Here is a 25,850-nt window from a genome sequence, read left to right as displayed (position 1 = left end):
GCCCAGCAGGCTCGGCTCCCCTCTGCCAGCCCCAGGCCTGCTCATCCACCCAAGGACTCGTAGCTGCTCCCTGTCTTTGAAATCCCCTCGAGTCTAGGTCCCCTCTGAGGCTCCCCCTTCCTTCTCCCGGCTGGGCTTCAAGAAAGTCTTGTCCACACCTGACTCCCCCATTCCTCACCTCCACCGCTGTGCCGAGAGGGCACCAGCCACCCCAGGGCCGGCCCAGCGGCCCTCCCTGACCACCCCCACTCGGCCACAGCCTTGGTTGCTAAGACTCCTCTCAGATCCCCTCCAGCCTCTGGCCACACCCTTCAGCTCCCACTCAGGGCCCCCATGTCTGCAGTCTGAGTCCCCCACTCCTCAGTCTTCCCTGGACCACCTTCCATGGTTGGTGGCTCTGAAATCCCCCCTCCAGACCTCTCCCTCAAACTCCACCTGCCTCCTGGACATCTCCCTCCCAGAGGCACCCCGAGTTCATGACACCTTCCCAGAGCCTTTCCCTCCCCAGTGCCCCAGGGCAGGCAGTGGGTCCTCCACTGGCCCAGCTGCTCAGGCCAGACCCCTGGGAGTGGACCCGGGTGACTCCTTCCTCAGCCCAGCCTCATCTACTGAGGTGACCCTAAACAACCCCCCAGTCCATCCCTACTGCCCCGCTCGGTCCAGGCCCCATCCTCTCCTTCCTGGAGTTCTGCAGTGGCCTCCTCCCCAGGCTGCTGCCCCCTCCACACTGGTGCCAGTGGTGGCTCTAAAATGTGAGTCCCCTCATGTGTCACTCCTCTGCTATAGAGCCTTCCATGGCTCCCCAGAGCACTCAGGGTCAAGTCCTTAGCTCAACTCCAAGCTCTTTGTCATCTAGATCTCAGTTCGCCCCTCCAAATTCCTCTTCAGTCCTCCCCCTCTGAACTTCTGTTCTAACTAATGGCTTCCTGTTCCCTCATATGCCACGTTCTTTGGGGACTTTATGCCTTTGCACATGCTGTTCTCCTTCCCGGAATGCCCTTCCCCATCTTGGCCACCTTTGAGCCCCAACTCAAGACTCACCTCCACCAGGCAGCCTTCCCTGACTTCCCGAGTTACAGGCTGCCCCAAAGCCCCTTCATGCTGGATCGTCATCCCCACCCCTCCTGAGATCGGGAGCCAGGTTCTGTGCATCCCTGTGGCCCCAGCACAGTACTCAGCACACAGCAGGAGCCTGTGAGCTGCCTGCTGACTAAATGACTCAGAGAATCAAAGGGAGTGTGGTGCTGGAGGGAAGTGGTGGACTGGGAACCAGGGGCAGGGCTTCCAACCGGACTCCACTCCCAACCCCTCGTGCGATCTGGAGGCCGTCTCTGCCTCTCTCTCAGCCTCAGTTTCCTCCCAGGGTTCCAGAAAGAGCCCATCACTTGTCCCATCCCTCACTCTGACGTGAGGGCCACCAAACCATTGCCTTCCCAGGGTTGCTCCTGGGACCTGGGCAGCTGCCCTGGAGGCCACGGCTGCCCCCGCTGACCCCACCTTGGCCTTCTGGACACTTGGCCAAGAGGCTGCGCAGGAAGCAGAATCTGCTTGGTCAAGGGCGTGAGGCTGGTGCCCGGGCCCCATTCACACCCCCGACAGGGCCTTGGGTCAGACGGCTTTATTCCACAGGGCAGCTGAGCTCACCGCCAGCTGAGAGCCGGCAGTGAAGGCAGGAGCAGGGCGGGGCAGGTGGGGGTGGGCGAGGACCCTGGACCCTGGACCGGGGCCCCCCACCCTTTGGCTTACGGTGGCAGCTGGCCCACTTGGCTGTCTCCAGGGCTCTGAGGGCCCCTCCTCGGGGGCTCCTTCCATCCCCACCCCTCCAGTGAGGCCAGGGCTTCACAGGATGGAATAGAGCGGATGCTGCCCTGGGAGGCAGGTGTGATCAGCCACTCCTACCGGGACCTGGAAGCCGCATTATCACCACTGAACTGTTTCCCCCCAAAGTCAGCGGTGGAGGATGGGGAAGGGAGAGAGAGAATTGGGAGGCGACAGGCCTGGATGTGAAGCCCCCCGCCGGGCCTGGTGTCTTGATGGCCAGCTGATGGCCCTCCCCGCTCCTCTGCCCTCCCTGGGGCAGATGCCAGGGAGCAGGCTGGGCGGGGGGGGGGGGGATACTCCTTCCTGCCCCCGCAGGGCCCTGCCGTCCCCAGAACACTCACCCCCCCACCTAGCTGGTGCCGTGGGCCCTCTGAGTTCCAGAGGTGGGCCCCAGCTCTGCCGCGGGCAGCACCTCACGTCAGCACCTGCTGGATCCAGCCAATTACGCCCGTGATGCGGGTGTAGACGCCGAAGTAGTTGGGCCGGCCGCAGCCCAGGCCCCAGCTGACCAGCCCCGCCAGGAACCAGCGACCACTGGGCTCCCTGCACACCAGCGGACCGCCTGAGTCGCCCTGAAGCGGGGAGAGGAGAGACAGGGCCTCATCAGGGTAAGGGCAACCCCCTCCAGGCGAGTGTCCTCACGGCGGGAATTTTCTGAGCGACAGCAAGAAAGTCACATCCCCTTTTGAGGCGTCTGCTTCCCCCACACCTGAGAAATGGAGAGAGCCCAAACCAGCCCAGCCTGGCCTCTAGCGGGTCCTGGCTGCCGTGGAACTGTGGATAGGTGTCCCCACGCCCCACGCACCTCTGCCTGCCTCCTGTGGGCTCCTTCTAGTCCTCTCTACCACGTGGCCTTGCAAGGAGCAGAACTGGGTTTGAGAACGGGTCTCTTTCTGCAACCTGGGGTAAGTCCCTCCCCATCCCCGAGCCTCAGTGTCCTCATCTGTAAAGTGGGGAAAGCCATCCCCAGCTGGCTGGGAGGTGATGTGCAGACTGATGTGAGCAGAGGGCCAGGCCCTGGTGGTGTGAGCGTCGCCCGCCCGCCCTCCCCTCGCCCCCCGGGGACTCACCTGGCAGGCGTCCTTCTTGCCCTTGCGGTAGCCGGCACACAGCATGCGGGGCGTCACCCGGTAGCGATAGGCCTCGCTGCACAGGTCCTGCGGGATCAGCTGCACGTCCACCTTCTGCAGACCGTTGCTGGTGGGGCCTGCCCGGTGCGGGGAGAGGGCAGAGGTGAGAAGATCTGAGGGGCCCGGGGGCCCCCGCCCCCCATTCCCCTTGCATCTCAGGAGCCCCCCTCTACCTCTCCTGCTCTGCCCACCCTCTGCCCCTCCGCCTCACCGTCACTCTGTTCTGGCTCCTCCTCTGCTCCTGGGGACAAAGCCCCCACCCAAAGCCTATTGTGACTACTGTCCCCTCCAGCTTCTCTCCCCCTCCCTCCTCCTGCTTGAGGCCCCTTGGCCACCTCCCCTCTGCTGGGACAGCCCTGGGGGCATTTTTCCAGAGCACACGTCTGACCCCTCCACTCTCTGCCTAAAAGTCATCAGCATCTCCCCATTGTCCAGCCCAGTACTTCTCCACGGGGGCTGCGTGTTAGAACCCCGGGGAGCTTCAACATGTGCTGTGCCTGGTCCCATCCGGAGATCTAGTCTGTTCCGCTGGGGGCGGGCAGTGTTTTTCTCGAAGCCCCCCAAGGGGTTCTAAAGTGCAGGGCAAGAGGAGAACTCCTTGGCTCAAGATCCTCAGGGTGGCCTGCGAGGCCCTGCCTGTCCGTCCCGCCGATCCTCACCCAGATCCACCTGTTCTCGGGCTCCCTGGGTTGTCATCTGTGCCCTCACCAGGAACACCTTTCCCCTCCGCTGGACACTGCCCACATCCTCCAAGCCTCAGCTAGCCCGCCCCTCCTCTGGACACCTCCCAGATCCGTCTGTGTGGGTCCCTCCTCTGGGCTGCCACTGCCCCCTGTACCTCCCCATCTGTGTCGGCTCTTAGCACTGTCTGTCTTCCCCCAGAATGGTCTCTTTCCATCTCTGTATCCCCTTTGCCCAACTCTATGCCTGGTATAGAGTAGGTGCTCATAAATGTGTTGTTGAATGAATGAATGAATGAATGAATGAATGAACCAACCCTTGCTTTACCTCTATTCTCCACCCTTCTCTTGGACAAGTCGCTCTTCATCTGAGCCTCAGTTTCCCCAATCTTTAAACTATCTCCACGGCCCTGCCTGCCTCCAGATTGTAAATCACTGTACACAGTTTTAAAGCAGCCACCACGAGCGGTGCCAGGCATGGCTGAGGTTAGGCCAGCCCGGCCTGTGTTCACAGAACTGAGACGTGGCCTCAAGGGACAGTCAATTTAGGTGGGAAGGGGAGAAATTCCCTGTTTCTGAGAGGCAGGAACTGGAACAGCGGGGGTCTGGGGTCAGGCAGTCCTAGGTTCTAGTCTCTGCTCCCTCTCTCTCTGGCTGTGTGACTTTGAGCAGTTGCTACATGTCTCTGAACCTTGGTTTTCCCATCCATACAGTGGGGCCATAATGCCCACCAGTAGGGTTATTGGGTGGATTAAATGAAGTGATGTTCTCCTAAAATCCAACTTCGATATAGAAAGTATTAATAACTAAGAGCCACACACATACACACACACACTGAACAAGGAGCAGAGGGTTGGAGCTTTCCTGTGGGCTGTGGGGTCCCTGGCCTGACCCTTCATCCCACACATATCCCCCAAGATTACCTCCCATAACCTCTGTTCTCCTTAAATGCCCTTCCAGAAGGAACGGAAGGTCCAGGAGGGAGGGGCCCACAGCCGTAGTAAAAGGTGGTTTTCTTCTGTGACTTAGATCCGGCCCAATTTAACCCCAGGACCAGAGGGCCCGGGAGGTGGAGCCTGGGGCCCCCGTGCCCCGCCCTCTCCGGACCCGGATGTCCCGTAGTGCGGGCCGCACCCTTCTCCCCGCTCACCGCCCTCGCGCAGGGCGCCCCAGCCGGTGATCCAGCAGTGCAGGCCCGGCTCGAAGAAGTGGGAGCGCGCGGGCAGGCAGACGGGGTGCACGGCGGCCGAGCGCACCACCGGGTGGTCGAGCTGCAGCAGGGCGACATCGTAGTCGTGGCTGTCCTCCTCGTGGTACGGGTGCAGAAGCAGGCGGCTCACCTTGAAGGACACCTCGCCGGGCCAGCGCGAGCTCTGCCACACCTTGCCCAGGAACACGGTCCACAGCGCCGGGGAGGCCATGCTGGGGGCGGGGAGGGTGAACTCGCTCAGCGGCTGCCTCTCCTGCCCCAGACCCTTAGGAGAACCAGCTTCCCACCTGGGACAGCATCCTCCACACCCATCCCTTCCCTGCTCTGGAAGGCCGCGTAGCTGGTTGGTGGTACAGTGTTCAGTGTCCACCCTGGAGTCGGCCTGCCTGGGTTCCAGCCCAAGCTTCATCCCTCCCCAGATATGAGTGCACCTCTCCAGGCCTCAGTCTCCTCATCTGTGAAATGAGCAGAGACTGGGCAGCGTAAACCCCTGGATGCCAGATCAGCGTCCAGGTCTTTCTTTACCTCGTGGGCAGTGGGGAGCCAGGGATGGAGTGAAAGGGTGAGGTGGTCAGACGGCACCCAGAGAGAGCACCCCGGAACCAGAGCAGAGGCTACAAAAGGGAGCTGAGCTCTGGGCTGCCCCGGGGGGCCCAGGGGTGATGGGGGCAGTGTGGACGGGCAGTGGCTGAGGGCTCGTCTGGAGCACTGAGAGGACTTGCTGCCTGGCTCTGGATGTAAGGGGAGGAGGGGATGCCCTGGTGGCTCCTTCGGCTGGGGACCGTGTAGACCCGGGATGGAGGAAGAGGTGAGAGGAGAGGAGTCCAGAGCAGGCTGTGCTGGGGTGGGGTCTGGGGCCCCAGAAGGTGGGGCTGGGGGTGGAGAGCGGATGTTATCAGCCCACCGTGCAGATGGGCAGGATGTCTTTGGGGCTGGGCAAGATGTCCCCTCTTGGAGGCTCCTCAGGCCCCACCCACCAGGTCACAGGCACACCTGGGGAGGGGTCATGGCCTGTGACAAGATCGGGCAGTTCTCTGCTCTGTCATACCCCCTGGCATGTAGCAGGAACACAACAAATATTGCTGAATGGATGAATGAGTGAGTGAATGAATGAGTAAATGAATGAATGAATGACCCAGCTTAAAGCAACATATCAAAAGTAAAGCACAGAGAAGTTGAGCAACCTGTCCCTGGGCACAGAGTATGTTCATGGAGGAGCCAGGACTGAACCCAAGTGTTGGAACAGCCAGTCTGGGGGCCTCTCCCACCCTTCCCTCTGTCTGCTTAGATCTCAGACACACGGCCTTCCCTCCCCCATCTCCCAGGGTCTCCGTCCCCACGCCCTCCCCCTCACCTGTCCTCCTGGAAGCAGTGGGCAGCTGTTATCACCCAGCGGTCAGCGATGAGGGCCCCCCCACAGATGTGTCGGCCCCGAACCTGGAGGCTGGCCTGCCACGGCCACTCCCCCTCCGAGGACACTGCCCCGCCCACGATGCGGCCGGAGGGGCCCTGGAGGCCACAGTCTGGGGTTGGGGAGGCAGGGATGAACAGAGGGAGGGGGGCAGGGGCAAGGCCAGTGAGAACCAGAGACAGAGGGAGACAGAGAAGGGGGAGGGGGCATAGAGGAAGAGCAAAGGAAAGAGACGGTGAGACAGGGAAAGAGAGTGAAGGAGAGAGGGAGGAAGAGAGGCAGCATCATCGAGATGAGGGGGCAGAGGCGGGATAGAGACAGACAGAGGGACAAACGGTGAGATCTCCCTCCAGCTGCCTGGTGTGGGCACCTCCCTCCCTCCCACGCTCTGGGGACCAGCAGGTGGAGAGGGTCTTCTGCCCACCGCACTCTGTCAGAGACCCCTGGGCAGCTGGACAGGGCAGGCTCACCACAGTGCTGCTCGTCTGAGCCGTCCCTGCAGTCGGGCAGCCCGTCACACTGCGGGTTGGGCTTCTTCACGCAGCTGCGGTCCTCACACTGGAAGGTGAATGTCCCACAAGGCACCCCTGGGATAGAGGGGGTGAGGGCGGGGCACAGAGGGTGAGTCTCTGAGCCCAAGGGAGCCTCCAAAACAAGACTCAGGGAACACGGAGCCTGGAGGAGGCCAGGAGGTGGCAGGGGAGGGGTCTCTTGATCACACTGAAGGGTCCCCTGGGCCTCCTTTAGGGTCTTCTAAAGGCAGGCCATGCCCCTCCCCACCCCCCGGCCCCCCACAGACTGGTCTGTTGAGAGCAAGGCTGTGTCTCCCCTCTCAGACTGGGGCTCCCGATCACAGGGTCATGCCACCCCCACAGGTGTGGTATCTGAAGGCAGAACTGTGCCTCCGTTTTCAGACTAGGCTCCTCACCTAGCCTGGCAGTCCTCCAGGCCCTGCTCCCCCCAGCCGCCCGGCTGCTCCTCACTGTCTTCACCATGAAGAACTTTCTCTTCCACCTCCCAGTCTTCGCCTGGTCTCCTTTCCTCCTGCCTATTTAAATTTTACCTCTTCAAGGCCCTGTTCCAAGCCTGCCTCCTCTAGGAAGCTTTCCCTGCCTGATCTCCTCCCTGCCGTCCAGTCTTCCCATGCTACTGGGCATGATGTCCAGAAGGCGTTGGGCCAGAGAGTTGCCCATCCATGTCTTTCTGCTAACAGATAATCCCCGGAGGGCAGGGACCACATCTCTCGTGTCTTTTATTCCCACTTCCTCACTCTGCATCACCTATCACTGGGCAGTCTGCAAGTGCTGGTTGGTTGGTCATTTGGAAGGATGATGGAGGGATGGATGGATAAAACAATGGACACAGGCAGGAGATTGGGTGGATTGATGGTCCCCTAGGGAGACTGACAAACAGCTAGAATGATGGATAAATGAGTGGATGTAAGGACCAATGGACTAACAGGTAGTTAGAGAGGTCAGTGGATGGATGCACGTGTACCCGCATTCATGGGTGCATGAATGGAGGATGGAACAATGGACACACAGACAGGTAGTTGGGTAAACCAATAAATGGGTAGATGGACAGTTCAGTGGATAGGGAGATGGGTGATTGGACAGGCTGATGGATGGATGAATGAGTGGATGTATGAATCAATGGACAGACAGGCTGGTTGGGGAGACAAGAAGATGGATGGATGGGTGGGTGGGTGGGTGGACGGACGGACGGACATATAGTCGTACATACAAATGGGTTGGTGTTTGAACAAGATGGCAGAAACCTTTGCCAAAGAAGCATGCAGAAGAGCTGGGCTGTCTGGCTAAACCCATTCTTAGGTTTCCCTCTAGATACCTGGTCTGACCCCGTCCTACCTTCCTGGCACTGCTCTTCGTCACTCCCGTTGAGACAGTCAGGTTGCCGATCACAGACCCGGGACAGGGAGATGCATGTGCTGTCCTCTTGGCACTGGAATGTGGCTCTGCACACTGTGTGGGGACACAGAGAGGGGACAGGTAGGAGGAAGGCAGAGGAACCAGGCTGGGACTTGGCGCTGCCTGTAGAACATGCATTGTATTGCATGTCACGGTCACAGATCTCTTTCTCAGCTGTTTTACACCTGAGTTTCACAGCAACCCTATGAGACACCCCATTTCATTGGTGGAGACAGGAATGAAGTGACTTATCCAAGGTCACCTGGCTGGGCCAGAACTTGAAGCCAGATGTTCTGGTTCCAAATATGAGGCACCTTCCCCAGCGCGAGGGCAGGATCATCACAGAGGCAGACACATCTCCCTTCCCTCCTGCTTCTCTCCCCACATGTTTAAAACTGATGGGATGGGAGAGGGGAGAGGGCTGGGGAGATCAGACTGGAACAGCCTGCCCTGATGGCGACTTAGGGGCCAGAAGCCAGGATGCAGAGGAAGAGGTATTATTCCGAGAGATCCCTGGCCTGGGGACCACCAGCTCCCTGAGCCCATTCTGCCAGGGCTGGGCAGTGGTGGGCACAACTCCAGTAAGAGTTGACAGCTCCAGTCTGAACTCCTGAAGTGGAGGGGTGAGGACCCCACCCAAGGGAGGGACACAAAGGATTCTCTCCTTGACCACCCAGGGCCTGCCTGTCCCTGCTTAACAGCTCCCCTTCCTGGTGCTACCCTCAGCCTTCTTGGATGTTCCTCCTTGGGTGGCTGGCCAGGACAGATGGCTGGGAGTGATGGCCTGATGGGGAGAAGCCCTGAGCTGGGAGTCCAGAGACCTGGGTCCCAGCTTGTCCCTGCCACTGCCCCACGGGGTGGCCCTAGGAGGCCAGTTTCCCACTCTGGGCTTCCATCTCACCATCTCAGCACAGCGAGAGAGCCCTACTTCCTGGATGCTGATAACGGGAACCGCTTGTGGGGGGCCTCTACTTGAAAGGGTGGGCCCAGCACAGCGCAGGGAAGGAGAGGAGAGAGGAGGGACCAGACAGGCAGGCTGCTCACCGCAGTTTCTCTCATCCAGGCCGTTGGGGCAGTCCTTGACACCGTCGCACACGGGCACGCAGAGTCCGTTCACAGAGCAGAGGAACTCTCCAGGGCAGGCTGGACGGGGAGGGCGCCGTTAGGACACGCATCATCATGGAGGCACATGCAGACGCACCCCACCTGTGCTCACACGTGGACCCCCATGTACATGTGCCTGTATACATGGTCCACAGGGACATACATGTCTAGGCACATGTGCAGCACACATGCAGCTATGTATGAGTATGTATACCCAGTAACACATGTGACTGCCTTGCACATGTGGACACACACAAAGCTGCATACGTTTGTGCCCATGTGTGCATACACACATGCACACACATGTACACACACATTCCTTTTGTCCAGCCTCTTGGTGCTTCCAGGGTTGGCAAAGAGACAGGGAGGGGCTGCGGGGGCTCCGGGGGCGCCGCCCTGCCTCCCCACCTGCCCATACTCACGGTCCGACTGGTTGTACAGGCTGTAGTGCACCTGCACGCCGGGGCCGGTGAGGGAGATCTGGGAGGTGAAGTTGATCGTGATGCCAGCGGTGGCCACCACCGGGATCCTCTCGGCGTAGGGCTGCAGCGTGCGCAGGCCACACAACCTGGGGGAGAGCAGAGACAGACTCAGGGCCACATGGGCTGGTCCGGGGGAAGGGACAGCCTGGGTCCTCGTGCACGGACAGGGCAGCTGGAGAGGAAGGGGGAGACGCACCCCTACCCGCACCTGCTCTGTCTTGATTTCTCCCTTAGGTGACCGCTCACCCCCAGAGTCATCTTCTAGAAAGCAGCCTGGCTGTGTCACTCCCCTACCCCAAAACCTTCAATGGCTCCCCATTGCCTCCAACATAAAATTCAAAGTCTGGATTCTCGTTGCAGTCACCCAGGAGCTGTGAGATTCTAGCTAGTCAGGGTCTTCCTCTGAGCCTCACTTTCCTCCCTTATAAAAGAAGGGAAATTATCATTTCTGTTGACCTGAGATCTGACAAAAGGCTTTCATGTGTCAGTAGAGGCAAAAATCCTTGACTGGCCTCCTCTCTGTAGCCAGGAGAAGACGATCCCCTTGTGCTCCGTATGGGGTGAGAAGGCAGCCGTGCGCCCCGTCCAGGCACGGTCCCTCCCATGGAGAAGCCTCCACAGCCCTGTTTGTCCCTGTGACTCTCTGCGCAAGATGGAGGCCCCAGTCCTGCTCCCAGGACCAGTAGTGTAGTACGGATGGGCAGCACCTTCTCCATGTGTGGCCACAGTGGGCGGACCATCCCCCAACCATAGGAGGACCCTCACATCCCTGGTGGACCCCGCCTCCCCCATGATGATGCAGAGCAGGTGGAAAAGCCTCCACAGAGAGGCAGAGTTCTCCCCAGAGAGCAGGTGGGAATCTTCCCATTCCCAGGGTTGGGGGCACAGGGGGCTCCTCCCACAGGGTGTCTGGGCATCCCTCAGCTCACAGAGCAAGTGGGCGTGATTCCACGGAGCGGGAGCAACCGCTCCCTTAGAGTGGCAGGACCCTCCCCAGAGAGCAGCTGGGGCCCCCTCCCTTCCCAGGTGGGACACCCTCACAGAACCCATCAGCTCGTAGGAATGTCCCACACAGGAAAGGGCGTACCCCCACAGAACAAATAGGAATGCCTGTACAGATGAGGGAAACACACCCAGAACATGGGTTGAAAGATCTCCAGAGAGAGGCGAAAATGCCCCAGCAGAGAAGGTAGAAGGAAACAGATGGGGATGCCCCAAAGCACGATAGGAACAGCCCACAGAGCAAGTCGCCTAATTCCCAGGGACCAGGTCCTTCCTCAGAACTTCTAGAACATGGCAAGCACTTATACTTCAATTAATTAATCAAAGAGTTAATCAATGAACATCTAAGGAAGAGCATCGGAGTTGTTTTAACATCTCACGGTGTGGGGCTGGGGCTGGGCACAGCTGGACATTCCCGTCCGGCCCCTCCCTCATCGGCATCGGCAGCAGCATCATCGCAAGGCCTCGTTGTACAGGGGTTTCGAGGTTCTCACAGCAGCTCCACTCCGCGAGGGAGGAATGGTTCTCATCCCATTTTCCAGATGAGGCTTCTGAAGGCAAGTGCCACGCTGGGCCAGAATCCAGCCTCCTCAGGACCCAGGGGAACCCACCCAGCCTGCTCTGGGGGGAGGTGGGCCCCTGACTCTCACTGCAACATGAGCTCCAGGGGCTGAGCCCTCACGTCCCCCATGTCCCCCACAGACCTGGCCTACGGTACAGCCTCCCTATAGGTACTGTCTGGCCACAATGACCGTGTTCTTGCCCACTTACCCATGAACAGTTCTCAAAGCGCGGTCTGGAGACCCTGGGGTCCAAAGTAAAAATCACGTTCATAATAATGCTCAGATCTCATTTGCCCTTTTCACTCTCATTCTCTCATAAAGGTACAGTGGAATTTTCCAGAGACTGTGGTATGTGCTATATAACTGACTGAATGCGGAAGCAGATGGGGCATCTGGTTGTGGTCTATTAATCCAGTTATTAAATAAAATTGAAAAAATGTGAAATTATTTCTCACCAAATCTTTTTAGTTTGGAAAATATAATTAATTTTTCATAAAATGGAATAGGTTTATTATTATTTTAAATGAATTCATATATATTTTTAAATTTTCTTTAATTACTAGTGCTTTAAATATAGATTATATAACCTGTATAAAAACTCTTTGGGATGCTTGATAATTTTAAAGGTGTCCCGAGATGGAAAATTCTGAGAACCACTGCTGTGCACCACGATTCCCACAGCCCAGGGGGCCCAGAAGGGGACAAGGCGCCACCAGGGGGCGCCCCCGAGCAAGCCTGGCCCTTCTTGTCCTTTCACACCTAAGGAAACAAGGGGGTTTTGTGGTTTGTTTGTTTTTGAAGTGCATAAATAAATGTTATCATGGATTTTCATCCCCAGAGAATTGCCCTGGGGAGCAGACAGGACAGCCAGGGGCTGGGAAATACTGCAGGCAAATGAAGAGTCAAATACATCCCGGAATATACTGAAGATTCAGGGGTACGGGGCGCTGTCTCCACACAGTCCCAGGGAGATGTGGAGACAGGGAAGGAGCCAGAGCCAGGATGGAGAGGAGCAGAACATTTCAATCTAGAAGAATTCGAGGGCTGCGTGGTCACCCCCAGCCTTGGCCAGGGACTCTAAGGTACCAGCACCTGCTGACAGGGCGTTTTCTCTGCTGGTGTCTGAGAGAGAATTCCAGAATCAGCCCGTGGCTCAGCCTGGTGCCCCAGGAGCCTGCCCAGCCTGGGCAGCATTTGGTTCTCGCCTGGAGGCCTGGGGCAGGCGTGGGGTGGCAGAATCCCGGGGGCGAGGCTGTCTGTTCTTAGGGACCAGACAAGAATTCACGGCAGAGGCTGCAATCTGGTGACTCAGGCTGAGTCACTCAACTTAAAGATGCTCTGTTTAGTCTGTGCAATGTTAAAACATTTTTTTCAAATTTAGTTGCCAGCTAATTTCACATAATAATCTAGATTCTTGCTTCTCCTGAAAAATAAGCCCTAGAAACACTGACTGGAAGTAATCAGAGGCCACCTGAATTAGGCAGGGCACATGCGGCCATGCTAACCAGGTCCCTACCACTCCCACTCTCCCCTACGCAGCCTGCTTTGTGGAACGACGCACCAGCCTGGCTGCCTCACACCTCTGCATTTCGGGTTCCTGCTGCAGAGCCTTCTGGGGGAGGGTATGCACGCTCTGGCTCTCTAGTTCCTTCCCATTCACCAAATGCCACCCTCTCCCCGACAGGCCCCCTCCGAGAAGCACCAGAAGTCTGAAGGCTGTGGAGCCCACCTCTCATCACAGCTACAAAGTGTGGGAGTCTGAAAGTACATTTTTGCACTGTGGCCTGCCTTCCTTTCTCACCTCTCTGGATTTGGGGATTTTTCCCTCTTGCCTCACCCAGACGGTAAGCAGGGACAATGTCAACCTTCTTGCATATCAGCAACTCCACACAGGGAAGAATTCAAGAAAGATTAGATGGGGGGATGTTGGTGGGTGGATGGATGGAAGGGTGGGTGGAGGGTGAGTGGATAGATGGATAGATGCATGAGCAGGCAGAAGGAAGGAAAGGTGGGCAGATGGATGGATAGATAGAAGGATGGATGGATGGAAGGGTGGATGGATGGAAGGAAGGAAGGAAGGATGGTGGGTGGATGGATGGATGGATGGATGGATGGATGAACAGGTGGAAGGAAGGAAGGGTGAGTGGGTAGATGGATGGATGGATAGATGAATAGATGGATGGAAAGGTGGGTGGATGGAAGGAAGGGTGAGTGGATGGATAGATGGATGGATGGACGGATGGAAGGATGGATAGATGGACGGATGGAAGGATGGATAGATGGAAGGAAGGAAGGATGGGTGGGTGGATTGATGGGTGGATGGAAGGGTGGATGGATGGATGGATGCACACATGCATTCCCTTCCCTAAGGACAGGTTAAATGGGAAGAAGGGTCAGAGAAGCCAAGCACTAATAAGGGAGGACACCATTTGACGTGGTGGCCAGAGTGCTGGACCTGGAGCTGCAGAGCTGAGTCTGAGGCCCAGCTTTGCCATATGAACCAGCTGTGTCACCTTGGGCCTATGACCCAACCTCAGCAAACAGATGGTTTTCACGTCTATAAAATGGGGGCGATAACATCTCCCTCGTAGGACGTTTTAAGGAGTGCATGAGGCAATGACTTTCCTGAAAGCAAGCTGCTGACACTGTCAGGCTGTGAGCTCATCTAGGGCACACTGGAGCTCCGCCTCCCGCATCACCAGCACCCAGCACCAGGTCTGACACTCAGCCGTGCCGTGCCCGGGGGGCCTCTGTGGCTGCAGGCAGTGCTGGCCGCCCAGGGGCTCAGGGGAGCAGAAGGGCCGCCCCATAGTCAGGCCAGGCCAGAGGGGGCTCCAGCAGGCTAAGAGCCAGTAGTTCTGCCTGTCCCCATGGGCGGGAGGGAGGTGGAAATGGTTGGGCAGATGACAAGAAAAGTGACATCACAGGAGAGGAAGCTGGCGGGAGGCAGGTTCCCAGAAAGGGGGAAGCCTGAGCTGCGGTGACGCCCAGCCAGAGTGGTTCTGCGAAACCAGGCAGCTGGTGGCCAGATCTCACAGGGCCAAGTCCCTCCCCGCCTCCAGGCCACTCAAAGGGCAAGAGGCCTCGGCCAGGGTCAGGTGGGCACCAGGAGAAGCTGGGTAGAAACAGGGAGGTGGGAGAAGGCAGAAAGGGCTCAGAGGAGGGAGGCGACGTGCCCAAGGACGCCCAGCCAGTGGAGGGAGCCCCGGCCAGCCTTTCCTCATTGCTCCACTGGCACCTGAGGTGTAAGACGCCCTCTCCCTCCGGCCCAGCATCTGTTGCTCCTCGTCAATGGCCATTCTGGGCCCAAGGACTGTACCTCCCCCTCCCTACAAACCCGGTGCCTGGAAATCTACACCCTTCCCCAGACCTCTCATGTCTCTGCCACCCACGCAGCAGATTTTCCAACAAATGCTCATTCAAAGAATTTCCCAGCATCTACATAGGATGATCATTATCAAAAAAGATCGTAACTAGAGGAAACGGTTTGTCCCATGCTTGTAGCTTGGAGGTACACCTCTGCCTTCCCTTCCACACTCAGACACTCAGGAGTCTGGGGGCAGGGGGACATGAGTCTCCACCTGGAAACCCTGGACCCTTAACAAAGGTCTGAGAAGATAGAAATGGGACTTCCCAGCTGCTCTTGGAAGTGGTGAGAGCCACAGAAACTGTTGGTCCTCACCAAGATGCCAAGGGATGGGTGGGGAAGGCCTTGGCCAAGAGAGTGAACAGCTGGCACGGCGGCTCAGAGGCTCTGCACGAAAGAATCTGCCCGAGTGTGAACATTTACGTGTGCATGCATACATGCAGGGACACACACACAGGCACGTGTCTGCGCAACCACACACGCTCTGGATCAGACCGCCTTGCTCAACTCTAACTTTTCCAGTTACCAGCTGGGTGACTTTTTACAAGTGACTTCACCTCTCTGTGCCTGAGGCTCCTCGTTGGTCTATGAAGGTAGTATGGGGCCTGCTTCCTCACCAGGCTGTTGAGGATGAAGGAAACGGCACCGTGAACCACAGAGCTCGGTGCCTGCTGGCCACAGAGTCGAGAGCCAGCTTTCGTTCACGGTCGGTGCCTTCTGGAGCTGTGCGTTATCCCGGCCTGCAGAGCCAGTGTCCCCTACTTGTTCTCTCACTGAGTCTGCCTGGAGGGGGGTTCTGTCTCATGCCCATTTCCAGATGATTTACCTGAGGCTGGGAGAGGTGAGTCCTTGCTGAGAAGGAAGGAGAGGAGCCAGGATTTGAAGCCTCTCTGTCTGGTTTCGACACCTAAGCTCTTCCCACCTCACCAGCCTGCTCTGGAATGACGTGTCGTTAGGAATAATAAACACAACTGACTGGGAGACGTCTTTCTGGTGGGCAAATAATAAAAAGTTGGGGCCCTGGGCTGGCCTAACCCCCTTGTTGTACAGATGAGGAAGGGGGTGTACCCAGAGTCACATGCAGAAACCAGGTGGCCAGACTCCCCTGAGCACAGCCTCAACCCCCGTGAGGCGGGGGGAGGCTTGGGAAGAGAAAGGAGAGGGGATGGAGGGCCGGGCTCCGTCAGGCCTCACCCTCCCCACCCACCTACCAGCTGGCTGCACCCTGAAGTTCGTCCCCGCCGCTTTAAGGCAAAAAGACAAGGACAGAGGGCAAGTCCTTTGTCCTCGCTAGCCTCAATTTCCCCACCTGCATAGTGGGTGAGGGTTGGGCTCGAAGGCCAGTCCAGCCCACACTTCCCATAGCTCACTGGTGCTTTGAGACCTGAGAGGGAAAGCCCCCTCCAGCCCCGGTGGAATCCGTCACGGTGCCTGGAATTCCACCATCGCTGCAGCCTTCTTTTGGTTAAGACTCCCCAGCCGAGGTCCTCACTTAAAACCCAAGGGTAGCTCATGATGTCACTAGGACCCAGTGCCCATACCTCTGCCCGATCCCGCCTGGCTGCGTCAGGGAGGGAGGAAGAAGGCTCTCCCTGGGAGCGTGGTGTGGACCGTCGTGTGTCCTACCATTCACGGCTGATGTGGGCACGGGAGACGCCCTGGCTGGGGCCCATCTGGGCACCACCTGATCCTGCTGAGCCTTGATGCCCTTCTCTGGGAGATGGAATGATGATACCATTGGCCAATGACCTGAATGCTCCATGCTGAGCCCCCAGCTTGGTGCCCGGCTCCTGGCTAATGGAATAGCCATGGGGTGGGGGTAAGGGCAGGAGTGTCAGACCCAGGGCCCCTCTAACTCCTTCCTAGCCCCTCTCAAAGATATCAGATTTAGCTCTGGGGTTAGATGGTGGCAGGAAAACACGTTATCATCATTCAAAGAACTGTGAATCATGGGCCACTCCTAGGGTCACTCTGCGGGCTTGTGATGCTGCAGGGTGAGCCCAGCCATCCTCAGTCTGGGCAGACCCCAGGCAGGTGGAGAGGGGCCCCGAGGGAGCTCCGTGAAGGATCACAGCAGACATGCCCAGAAATGCCACCACGTGCTGGAGACGTGGGACAAGACGCCTTCCGCTCCCCAAACAGCACAGGCCAGAGTCACACCACCTGATGTCACCCCCCAGACAGCACGGGCCTGCACTCACACCATCAGCATTTCTTCTTTTTCCTTTTAATCACAGTCCCTGATCGGTCGCAAAAGCCCTGGAAAGGATGATGAGTCAACGAGCATGATCCATCCCCCTCACCTTTTGTCTGGCTGGTGCCTTTGAATAGGATCAACCCATAAGCAAAGTTCAAGGGTTGGTGGATGTGGACACCAACCCCAGAATCCTAGAATTCCAGAGTCCTAGAACCTTCCAATTGCAGTGTATTGGAATCTTGGTTACTCAAAATAGCCAAGAAATCAAGAACTTTGCCTATTAGGATCCCAGCCTCTTAGACCCCCAGAACCCCAGGGTTGGAAGGGAGGGCAGAGGCCCAACCTGCTGTTAGGTGTAGAATCTTCTCTTCAATGTCCTGGGACCCCAGGTGGAGAGGGGTCTCCCTGGCTCTACAAGGCTACTTCAAGATCCCTTCTCTCTCCCAAAAGTGGAGCCACGGGAGGGCCTCCTCTGCTCCCCTCCATACCTCCCACTCCCCTCCCGGCCCTCCACCTCTAACCATTATCATTCGCACTTGAACATCCTCTGTGTCCCTACAGGATGCCCCGCGAAGCATTTAGACATGGACCCCTCCCGTCATAAATACCCCCTCCCTTGAATGTCCTGGTTCTCTCCTCCTCTTCCCAGACAAGGGAAAGCGCGTCTGCCTTGTCTCTGTTCCCGCCTCCCTGCCCAGCCCACTCCTTTGCAGCCGTCAGGACCACCAGCGGCCCCAGGGTGCCAGCCCCACCGGGCCTTCACCAGTCCTGATCCTGTTGATCAAACTGCAGCCACAGCTGACCTGAGGATGGCCCCTCGTGTGGCCTGGCCCACTGTGTCCTACCCACCTCACTTCTTCCTCAGAAACTTCATCACCAGGGAGGCAGAGGGCAGGACAGATAGCAGGGTGGGTGCCCCGCGGGGGATGCGGGAATACAGGGTAACCCTGGTTACCGTGCATCCCCATGGGAGCGGTTGGGTTAACAAGAGCGGCGTTGGCCCTGGCTGTGCGGAAGCCACTTGACTGTGGCCACCAGCAGGGAGCGGGTATGGGAAGAGGGGCCTCCGTTTGCATGCAGGTGGGTTATGGAAAGGCGCTCTAATGCTGCTGAGTCCTGTGGCTCTCACATCATCTCATTTAAGGATTCAGGGTGCCAGACAGTGGGGTGACAGCACCCAAGGAAATGAAACCGTTTCACTCGAATAGGGTCAACATCCAAGGTGTCTGATGACACATGTGTGTCTGACACCTTTGGGTGGCAGGAGGAGAGGCTGGGGCCGGAGTGGGGGGCCAGGATAGGGACTGGGTCGAGGGGTGGGGCAACAGGCCTGACCGGCCCGCCTCTGCTCTCTTCCTGTGCTGCACTCTGAGGTCCGGGACTGGGGCTCCAAGGCGGGTACCTGTGTGGAGAGGAAGGGGCCCCAGGGATGGGTACCTCCGGTTCTGGATCGTCCACTGGCCCTGCGTGCACGGCAGGTCATACTTCTGCCTCCGCAGTGCATAGGCATCAAACCAGAGGGCCAAGCCGTAGTCCAGCGAGGGCACCTGTGATGGAGGAGCTGGTCACCAGGTGGCCCGTGGGCTGTGGCCGGGCTGGTCGCCCTACCTCCCAGGACAACAAAGGGAGAAGGAGGCCTGCTAACTCAGAGTGCCAGCTGGGCTAAAGTCTGTCAGTCACTCAACAAACATGCATTGTCGTGGCCAAAGAGCCAGACCTGGCCCCACCTGCCATCTCCCGCTCCTGGAGGGCTTTGCACCCAGGGTTCAGCCTGTGGGGCTTCAGCAGGGGCAGGACATTGCTCCCCTCCCAGCCGGGGTCCCCGGAGGTCCAAGGGATGCTCTGGGTAAAGGGCAGGTGGGTGGACGGGGTGCGGGGCTCACCGTGAAGTGCCAGGAGCAGTGGGTGCTGGGCGAGTAGTAGCTGGGGAAATAGGGCGTACGGAGGGCACCCTGAGGCTCCAGCCGGCCCTCCAGGGTCAGGTTCACCTCGCAGGCTGGGCCCCGAGAACAGCCGTTACACAGGGCCCTCAGCCCCACCCCGCTGCACCTCCCAGCTGCTGGGGGACAGCCATAACCCCACCACCCCCACTGCCACCAAACAGTAAAGCCCCATGGTTGAGTGTGCCTGTGTGACCTCGGGCCTCAGTTTCCTCATCTGTAAAATGGGGACAATAACAGCCCACACCTCATAGGGTAGTTGAGCAGATGAAACAGACACAAAGGGCTCCAACATCCTGGCAAGTAGTAAGCGCTCAGTCAATGTTGGCTATGACATTAACCGGGCAGCGCCTGACTCTTACTGAATGCGTTCACTACTGTGCGAGCCCACACTTACAGGGATTGGGGGAGGGAGAGTCATCCCCTTTTCAAAGATGAGTTTCGGGGAAGAGGAGTGACTTGGCTGAGGTCACACAGTGGGAGGGCGAGGGACGGGGAGCAGGAGTGTCCCCTGCTGCCCGCCACCTCTCCACGGGGTCCAGGTCCCTCAAGCCCCTCATTCCCTTCACCCAGAGCTGTGTCAGAGACCCCCAGCGGGGCCAGCTGGGGACCTGGGCCACTGCCAGGAGACCTTGGGGGGGACCCTGGGAGAGTGGGGGGAGACTGAGTGGGAAGAGGCAGATTGGGGGAGGGGTAGGGGGCAGCAGCTTGTGTGTGGTCTCCTGTTTGCACCCCTCCCTTCCAGAGCTCTGGAAACGGAAGGTTTGCTTTGCCTAATCCAGGCCTAGGACAGCCAGCGGGGGTGAAGGGGGGGGTGTGTTCTTCCTGAGAAAGGAGGTGGGGAGGGGGATCTGGGAGCAGGAGGAGAGTGGGGGCTGGGGAAGGGTGGGTGGGCAGCGGGGGCTGGGGGGTGGGGGGAGCCTTTGCCATGAAATGCTGTGAATGGCCCTCTGCTGAGCGCCCCCTGCCGCCTCCGGGGGTCTGCGCCATTCGCCTTCTGTGTGCGAGGATGGTCTGGGGGTGAATCTGATGCTCTCAGGCCTCTGACCACAGACCCCTCCCTCCAGGCTCAGCCACAGTGGGGTGCAGAGGAAGAGAGCAGGGGAGGGGGAGAAAACAAGAGAGGAGGGAGACAGTAAACTCAGGAACGAAATCGGAAAGCAGGCAGGAGAAAGAACGAAGGAGAAAGAGGAGTAGGATTGAAGGGGAGATGACAGAACCTTCCCTCTCACCCATCCCATCCCCAGCTAGAGCTAAGAAGGTGAAGGGCACGCCCAGGGGAGTGCCTCCCTTCCCGAGGCACCCCTGACTCTCACCCTGGAAGGCCACGGACTGCACGGAGAGCACGAAGGGGTCCTGGTAGCTGTGCAGACCCTTCTTCCAGACCACTGCCAGGACGGCGCCCGATGCCAGGACCTCCACCACGGGCTCCTGGCGGCTGCAGCCATAGACCCTAGGGGGATAGGGAAAGGTGCGAGGGCAGGCCGGCGTCCGGGAAGCGCATCTGGGAAGGCAGCGGGCTGCTGGGAGGGGCAGAGGAGGGTGGCCTGGGAGTCTACATCCAGGTCTGTGGCCAGACTGCTGTGTATCCACGGGCAGGTTTGATGCCTGGGAGGCGCAGAATAAATAACAGCATCTTACAATTCTATACTCTTAGAGGTCTGGAATATCAACCCTGCAAAAGGGTCTTAGGAGATTGTCAAAGTCAACTGCTTGGTTTCCAGGTGGGGAAACTGAGGCTCAGGACCATCCATGGCTGAGATAGACATGCAAAGGGCTGGAGGCACCTGGTGCCCCCCTGCTGTGTAGGTGCCCCCCACCCCAGTCTGCCCCTCTCAGGCAGGGGTGCTCCCGGCTTCCCATTTGCCCTCTCACCAGCCTCGTCAAACTGCCCCTTGTATCCCACAGAATTCTCCGGAGCCCTTGCTAATCAGTAGACCAAAGCCCAGGAAGCCAACAACCCTGCCTGCCCAAGAGGGGGCACACCAGCATCCAGCCCAAGCTGCTGCCTGCCTGCCCACTCTGTGCAGCTACAGACTCGACGGCGGGGAGTGGGGGGCAATGGGGGGCCGCAGGCCCCATGGAAGTACGTGCGTGAGATCCAAACACAGCCTCAACAACCGTCACACGTGGCACTGCAGTGGAGTGAGTAATCCCAAGGAGCTCCCCAGAAGGGTCCTGGAGCCCAGGGGTCCTGGGAAGGGGCGTTTCCCCTGGCTCTCCCATGCCGGGCACCCTGTCCCTCCTTCTCTTCTTGCTTTGATCATGGCTGGTTTGTTCTCCCTGCTGGAGCCCCCGCCCTCCCACACACATCGCCCTTCTCGGCCTCTGCTGCTCATCGGCCCCGGGAGGCGGGAGAGAAGGTATTAGGGTTACGAGGGACCTGAGGTGACCTTTAATGGGGCTTCAGTGTTTCATGTTGCGGGGTTTATTTTCTTTTATTTACTTAGCAGCAGAGCCCTTGCTGTAACTAAAATGTCTAACCACGAGGTTAAAGTTGACTGAGGTCCCCCCATCTGTCTTCCGGTCACCACTGAAGTCCCCCCTCACAGCTCTGGGGTGCAAGTTTGAGGACCCCCTCAGTCTGTCTCACTCGTCATTTTAGACCTTCTCTGAGGGTCTGAGACGGAGTGAGCCGCCCGGGTGCCACAGTGAGTAAGGACAGAGCTGAGCCCGGCAGCCAGGTGCCCTCCCCTACAACAGGCTGGGGGCCACTCGGAGCAGCCCCAGGGGAAGCCCATGAGCCTCCCCACCCTGATGGGGCCTGGAAATCAGATAGTGTCTGGCTTCTCTGCGCTTCCCTCCGGGAACCCAGCCCACGCACACCCAGATTGAGGTCACCACGTGGCAGGGCAGCAGCGTGGGGGTGTAAATGAGTGTGCAGCCTCGGAGCCAGAGACTCAGAAAGGTCTGGGGTGGGGGCTGGGAGAGCCTTCGCTCAGCTCATCCTCAGACACTGGCCTCGGTCTGAACATGCAGGTCCCACCCCACCCCCGCCTGGAAGCTGGACTGGCCCCAGCAAGACAGAGAAGGCAGCAGCCCGGTGCCCCCGAGTGTCTGCCCCCACCTCCTGCAGAGCCTCACCAACCCCTCACCCTGTGGGGAGGGGACCAGGTTCCTGGAGGCCAAGGCCATTTCCAGCCCCTGTATGGTCTCCCCACCCCCAACTACCTGCCCTCTGACCCCGTCACTTCTGCACCCCACGTCATACCCCATGTCCTAAAGTGGATAACTTTCAATTCATTCCCCACTTACCAAGTGTTACAGTTCAAATTGCTCCTGGCACTCAATGCCCTCTGTGACCCAGCCCCAACTAGACTATAGACAATGAGAGTAATAATGGGTAGTATTACTGTGCATGAGGATCTTGGCACAGACAGGCTGATTCAAATCCTCAGAATAACCCTGCAAGGTAAGCATGATTGTGCACCCATTTCACAGGTGAGGAAACTGAGGCTCAGAGAGGCAAAGTAACTTGCCTTAGAGCACACAGCTCTCCAAGGTCACGCAGCCTCTGGTCTCAGAATACTGGACGTCACCTTTGATCCCACACTGCCACCCCCTTCCCAACTCTCCCCCCACCCCGACCTTCAGCTAGGAAGGAGCAGAGCGGAGTTTAGAAGTCGGGGCTGCCAGACTCTGACACATTCTTCTAACAAGCCATGTTGCCTCCCAGAGCTGACTTTAGGGGTCACCTACTACAACTGTTTTGTTACAAATGGGGAAACGGAGGCTCAGGGAGCGGGAGGGGACTGCCCATAGCACATAGCCATTTCCAGCCTCCTCTCCTCTTCTCCCTCTGGGCTAGCCTCACTGTCTCCCAGATTACCGGGCCCGAGGTCACGCAGCCTCTGGTCTCAGAATACTGGACGTGACCTTTGACCCCACACTGCCACCCCCTTCCCAACTCTCCCCCCACCCCGACCTTCCCCGGGACTCACGAGGTGATGAGCCTCCTCTCTAGGGGTCCAGCCGCGTCGTACATGGCCAGCCGGTCCCGGCAGTCGGCCAGCCTCCACTCGAGCCGGAGTTTGAGCATCAGATCCTCGGGGCCCTGCAGGTGCCACAGGCAGCTGGAGGCCAGCTGGTCGGGCCCCTTCAGCCGGAGGACCTGGCCCTGGCCCACGTAGCTGTAGCGGTAGCAGCCTGGAGGGAGGAGAGGGACAGGCCCCCTGCCCCCTGTTAGCCAGGAGGAGAGACTCGGGGTGGGGCGCCAGCCCCGCCAGGTCCTCGCCAGGCAGGGGTGGGGCGGGGAGAGCAGCTGGGTGGGGATCAGCCCAGACGTGCTACGTCCCATCTTTCTGTTTCCCTGCTGCTTCTGTCTCCAGTGTCCTCATGTATACATGCATTCACTGGTTCATTCATTCATTCACTTAGCACTCACTGAGCTCTCCCCGCCAGGCGAGCGCCAGAGCAAGTCCAGTCACTGCCTGGGAGCGCCGAGAACAGCGGCGACAGATACGGAGGCCCGGGCAATAGCTCAGGAGGCGAGGGCCCCAGGCCCAGCCGTGGGGCAGGGAAGTCCTGGGGAGCCACAGTGTGAGCAAAGGGCTGGAGGCCAGGGCGGGCGGGGACTTTGAGGCAGGAGGCAAGCTGGAGAAGGGAGGCACGCCCAGATCACACGCAGGAGAGCAGCCATGGGAGCGCTGGAAGGTTAGGCAGGGCTGGGACGTGGTCTGGCGTGGATCACAGACTTCCCTGGCCGCTGGGAGCGACGCTGAGCAGGCTGGGAGACGGCAGGCGGCTATGCCATAGGGGAGCAGGGTGAGGGCCTCATTTCAGGTGGAGAGAAAGGAGTGGTTCCAGGGGCTGGGAAGCAGCCCTGGGAGAGGAGGTGAGCTTTGAGCGAATGACAGTGAAGCAAGGAGAGCGAAACAGACTGCACTCGCCAAGTGCTGGGTCATGCTGGAACTGAGCTAAAGGCTGCACACCGACCATCTCACTGAACAGCTCCGTGAAACAGTTTCTATCACCGTCCCTGTTTTACAGACCTGGGCCAGACACACCTGGGTTCACCTAATCTCCACCTAATCTGTCCTCGGTCTTCTCCTCTGTGGAATGGGGCCGATGACACCGCCCTTGCAGGGTCGCCACAAAGCTTAGGGACGATGCACGTCTGAGTGCTTGGCATAGAGCCCTGCACACAGTAGGTGCTCAATAAATGTAGTGACTGTTCTTCTTTAGGTGGGTGTGGGGGAGAGGGAGAAGGTGGAGCTGGGGAGAAAGCCCTGCGACACGTCACCCTTCAGCTGGCCCCGCTTGAGGCTCAGATGTGGCCAATCTCACTGGCTGCCTTCACTTCACACCTCCTTCTCCATCACACAGACATGCCCGCCCGCGTCCGCACCCACACCCGCTGTGGCTCCTCTCTCACGTTTAATCCACGAGCTTTGTATACAGGGCTAGAGTTTGCAAAGCAGCACCGCCTGCACCATTCATTCACTCATTTGTTCATTCATTCGTTCAGCATGGTTATTGATCACCTATTATGTGTTTGATGTAGGCAAACAAGTCTCTCCCATGGAGCATAAATATCTCATTTAAACCTCACCGTAAGCCTGTAAAGCAGGGAGCATGGGTATCCTGCCAGGAAGCAGTAAGGATGTGGGGATGTGCCCCCGGTGTGGGAGGCAGCCAGTGTGTGGGGAGTCCACACTTGGCATTACAGTCCCAGCGCCACCTCTTATCAGCTGTGTGACTCTGGGCCAGTTGCTTAGCCACTCTGAGTTCTGTCAAATGAACACAATAATAACATCCCACCTCTTTCTCTGGGTGGTTCTGAGGACCAAGAAGGGAATGGAGGTGAACAGGCTTTGCTCTGATACTGCTGCCTGTTGCTCAGCTCTCTTCTCCTGACCCCTCCATCCTGACCCCAGTGGGGAGCTGACATTTGACAGCTGCAGGGGGAAGGGACAGGCCTCTGATATCTGCCTCTGCTAGCACTGGGGAAAGGCTCCTGGCTGTTCCCAGGTGTTTGTATCCTTTAGATCTTGCTCCAAGCTGATGTTTTGCTTTTGCCACTTAATCATTACTTTTTTTTTTTTTTTTTTTTGAGGCTAAGTGGAGAGGTATGTGCTTGTCTCTGCTGATAATCAGAAACACCTTTGGGGAGCCTGGCACCTCTGGTTGCTGGGAGAAGGTAAGTGAACCTGCCTTGTGCGTTCCCCTCACCCGGCCTTTGCTCATGCTGTTCCCCCTGCCAGAGAGCCCTTTCCCCTTCTCCACCTGGCACATTCCTACCTATTCCCATGCCTGAGTCTGCCACCTCCTCCTCCTCCATGAGGGCTTCCAGGACCCCCAGTCAGGAGCAACTCCTTCCTCCCTGTAGAGGCACGTCCCTTCCTCTGCTTTGGATCGTGGCTCCTGGTGTCAGTCTCTGTCTCTGGGGCAGAATGGTTCCCTCTTTCCGCTGCCTCTGGGGCCTCTATTCCAGCACTGGCATTTGGTGTTGTGAAATTCTGTTTACGTGTCTGTCTCCCCCATGGGGCTCAGAGCTCCTCCAAGGGCTGGGGTGAGGACATGGTCATCTGGTGTCCCCAGTGCAGGCAGAGGACCTGGCAGAGAGGAAGTGCTCAAAAAGCCTGTTTAGAGGATTTGAATTGTCATCCTCACCCCATTAAACGCTGTGCTCCTGGAGGGCAGGGGCTCTGGACGTGCGCTGAACCAAATAAGGATAATTACAAAGCAACTGCCAGAAACCTGGGGACATGAGGACACCCCACACAGGCAACGGCAATGGAAAGGCCCGTCCCAGACCAAGGGCCAGGGCCATGCGCATACTGAGGCAGTGTAAGGTGCTGGATAGATGATTGATGGATAGATACATAGAAAGATGATTGATAGATAGATGATTAATAATAGATAAAGGGTGGATAGATAGATAGATAGATAGATAGATAGATAGATAGATAGATAGATAGATGACTGATAGATACGTAAATGATTGATAGATACATAGACAGATGATTGATATAGATAGATAGATAGACAGATGGATAGATGACAGATAGATAGG

The 25,850-nt window shown here is 58.2% G+C and overlaps 1 protein-coding gene across 2 annotated transcripts in view; it reads right to left on the bottom strand.

Moving 5' to 3' along the window:
- Nucleotides 1-2,144: 2,144 nt before the first annotated feature.
- The window catches only part of TMPRSS6 (transmembrane serine protease 6), a 37,807-nt gene continuing 14,101 nt past the window's right edge, over nucleotides 2,145-25,850 (bottom strand). The window contains exons 7-18 of one of the 2 annotated variants that reach the window (XM_014780954.2): nucleotides 22,777-22,981; nucleotides 20,152-20,288; nucleotides 18,779-18,891; nucleotides 18,333-18,442; nucleotides 9,707-9,852; nucleotides 9,225-9,323; nucleotides 8,121-8,234; nucleotides 6,723-6,839; nucleotides 6,196-6,364; nucleotides 4,782-5,053; nucleotides 2,892-3,028; nucleotides 2,145-2,393 (exon numbers count right to left, since the gene is read on the bottom strand). In XM_014780954.2, the coding sequence (XP_014636440.1) occupies nucleotides 2,235-2,393; nucleotides 2,892-3,028; nucleotides 4,782-5,053; nucleotides 6,196-6,364; nucleotides 6,723-6,839; nucleotides 8,121-8,234; nucleotides 9,225-9,323; nucleotides 9,707-9,852; nucleotides 18,333-18,442; nucleotides 18,779-18,891; nucleotides 20,152-20,288; nucleotides 22,777-22,981 (1,778 nt within the window). In that variant the 3' untranslated portion in view covers nucleotides 2,145-2,234. Of the gene's footprint in view, nucleotides 2,394-2,891; nucleotides 3,029-4,781; nucleotides 5,054-6,195; nucleotides 6,365-6,722; nucleotides 6,840-8,120; nucleotides 8,235-9,224; nucleotides 9,324-9,706; nucleotides 9,853-18,332; nucleotides 18,443-18,778; nucleotides 18,892-20,151; nucleotides 20,444-22,776; nucleotides 22,982-25,850 lie in introns of both variants that reach the window. The other variant, XM_087448948.1, reaches the window with a different exon arrangement.

This window comes from Ceratotherium simum, chromosome 25 (genome assembly GCF_057802395.1).
Source record: "Ceratotherium simum simum isolate JZ-2026a chromosome 25, ASM5780239v1, whole genome shotgun sequence".
Taxonomy (NCBI): domain Eukaryota; kingdom Metazoa; phylum Chordata; class Mammalia; order Perissodactyla; family Rhinocerotidae; genus Ceratotherium; species Ceratotherium simum.
The sequence above is the reverse complement of the archived record's forward strand: the minus strand, read 5'-3'. Positions and strand labels throughout refer to the sequence as shown.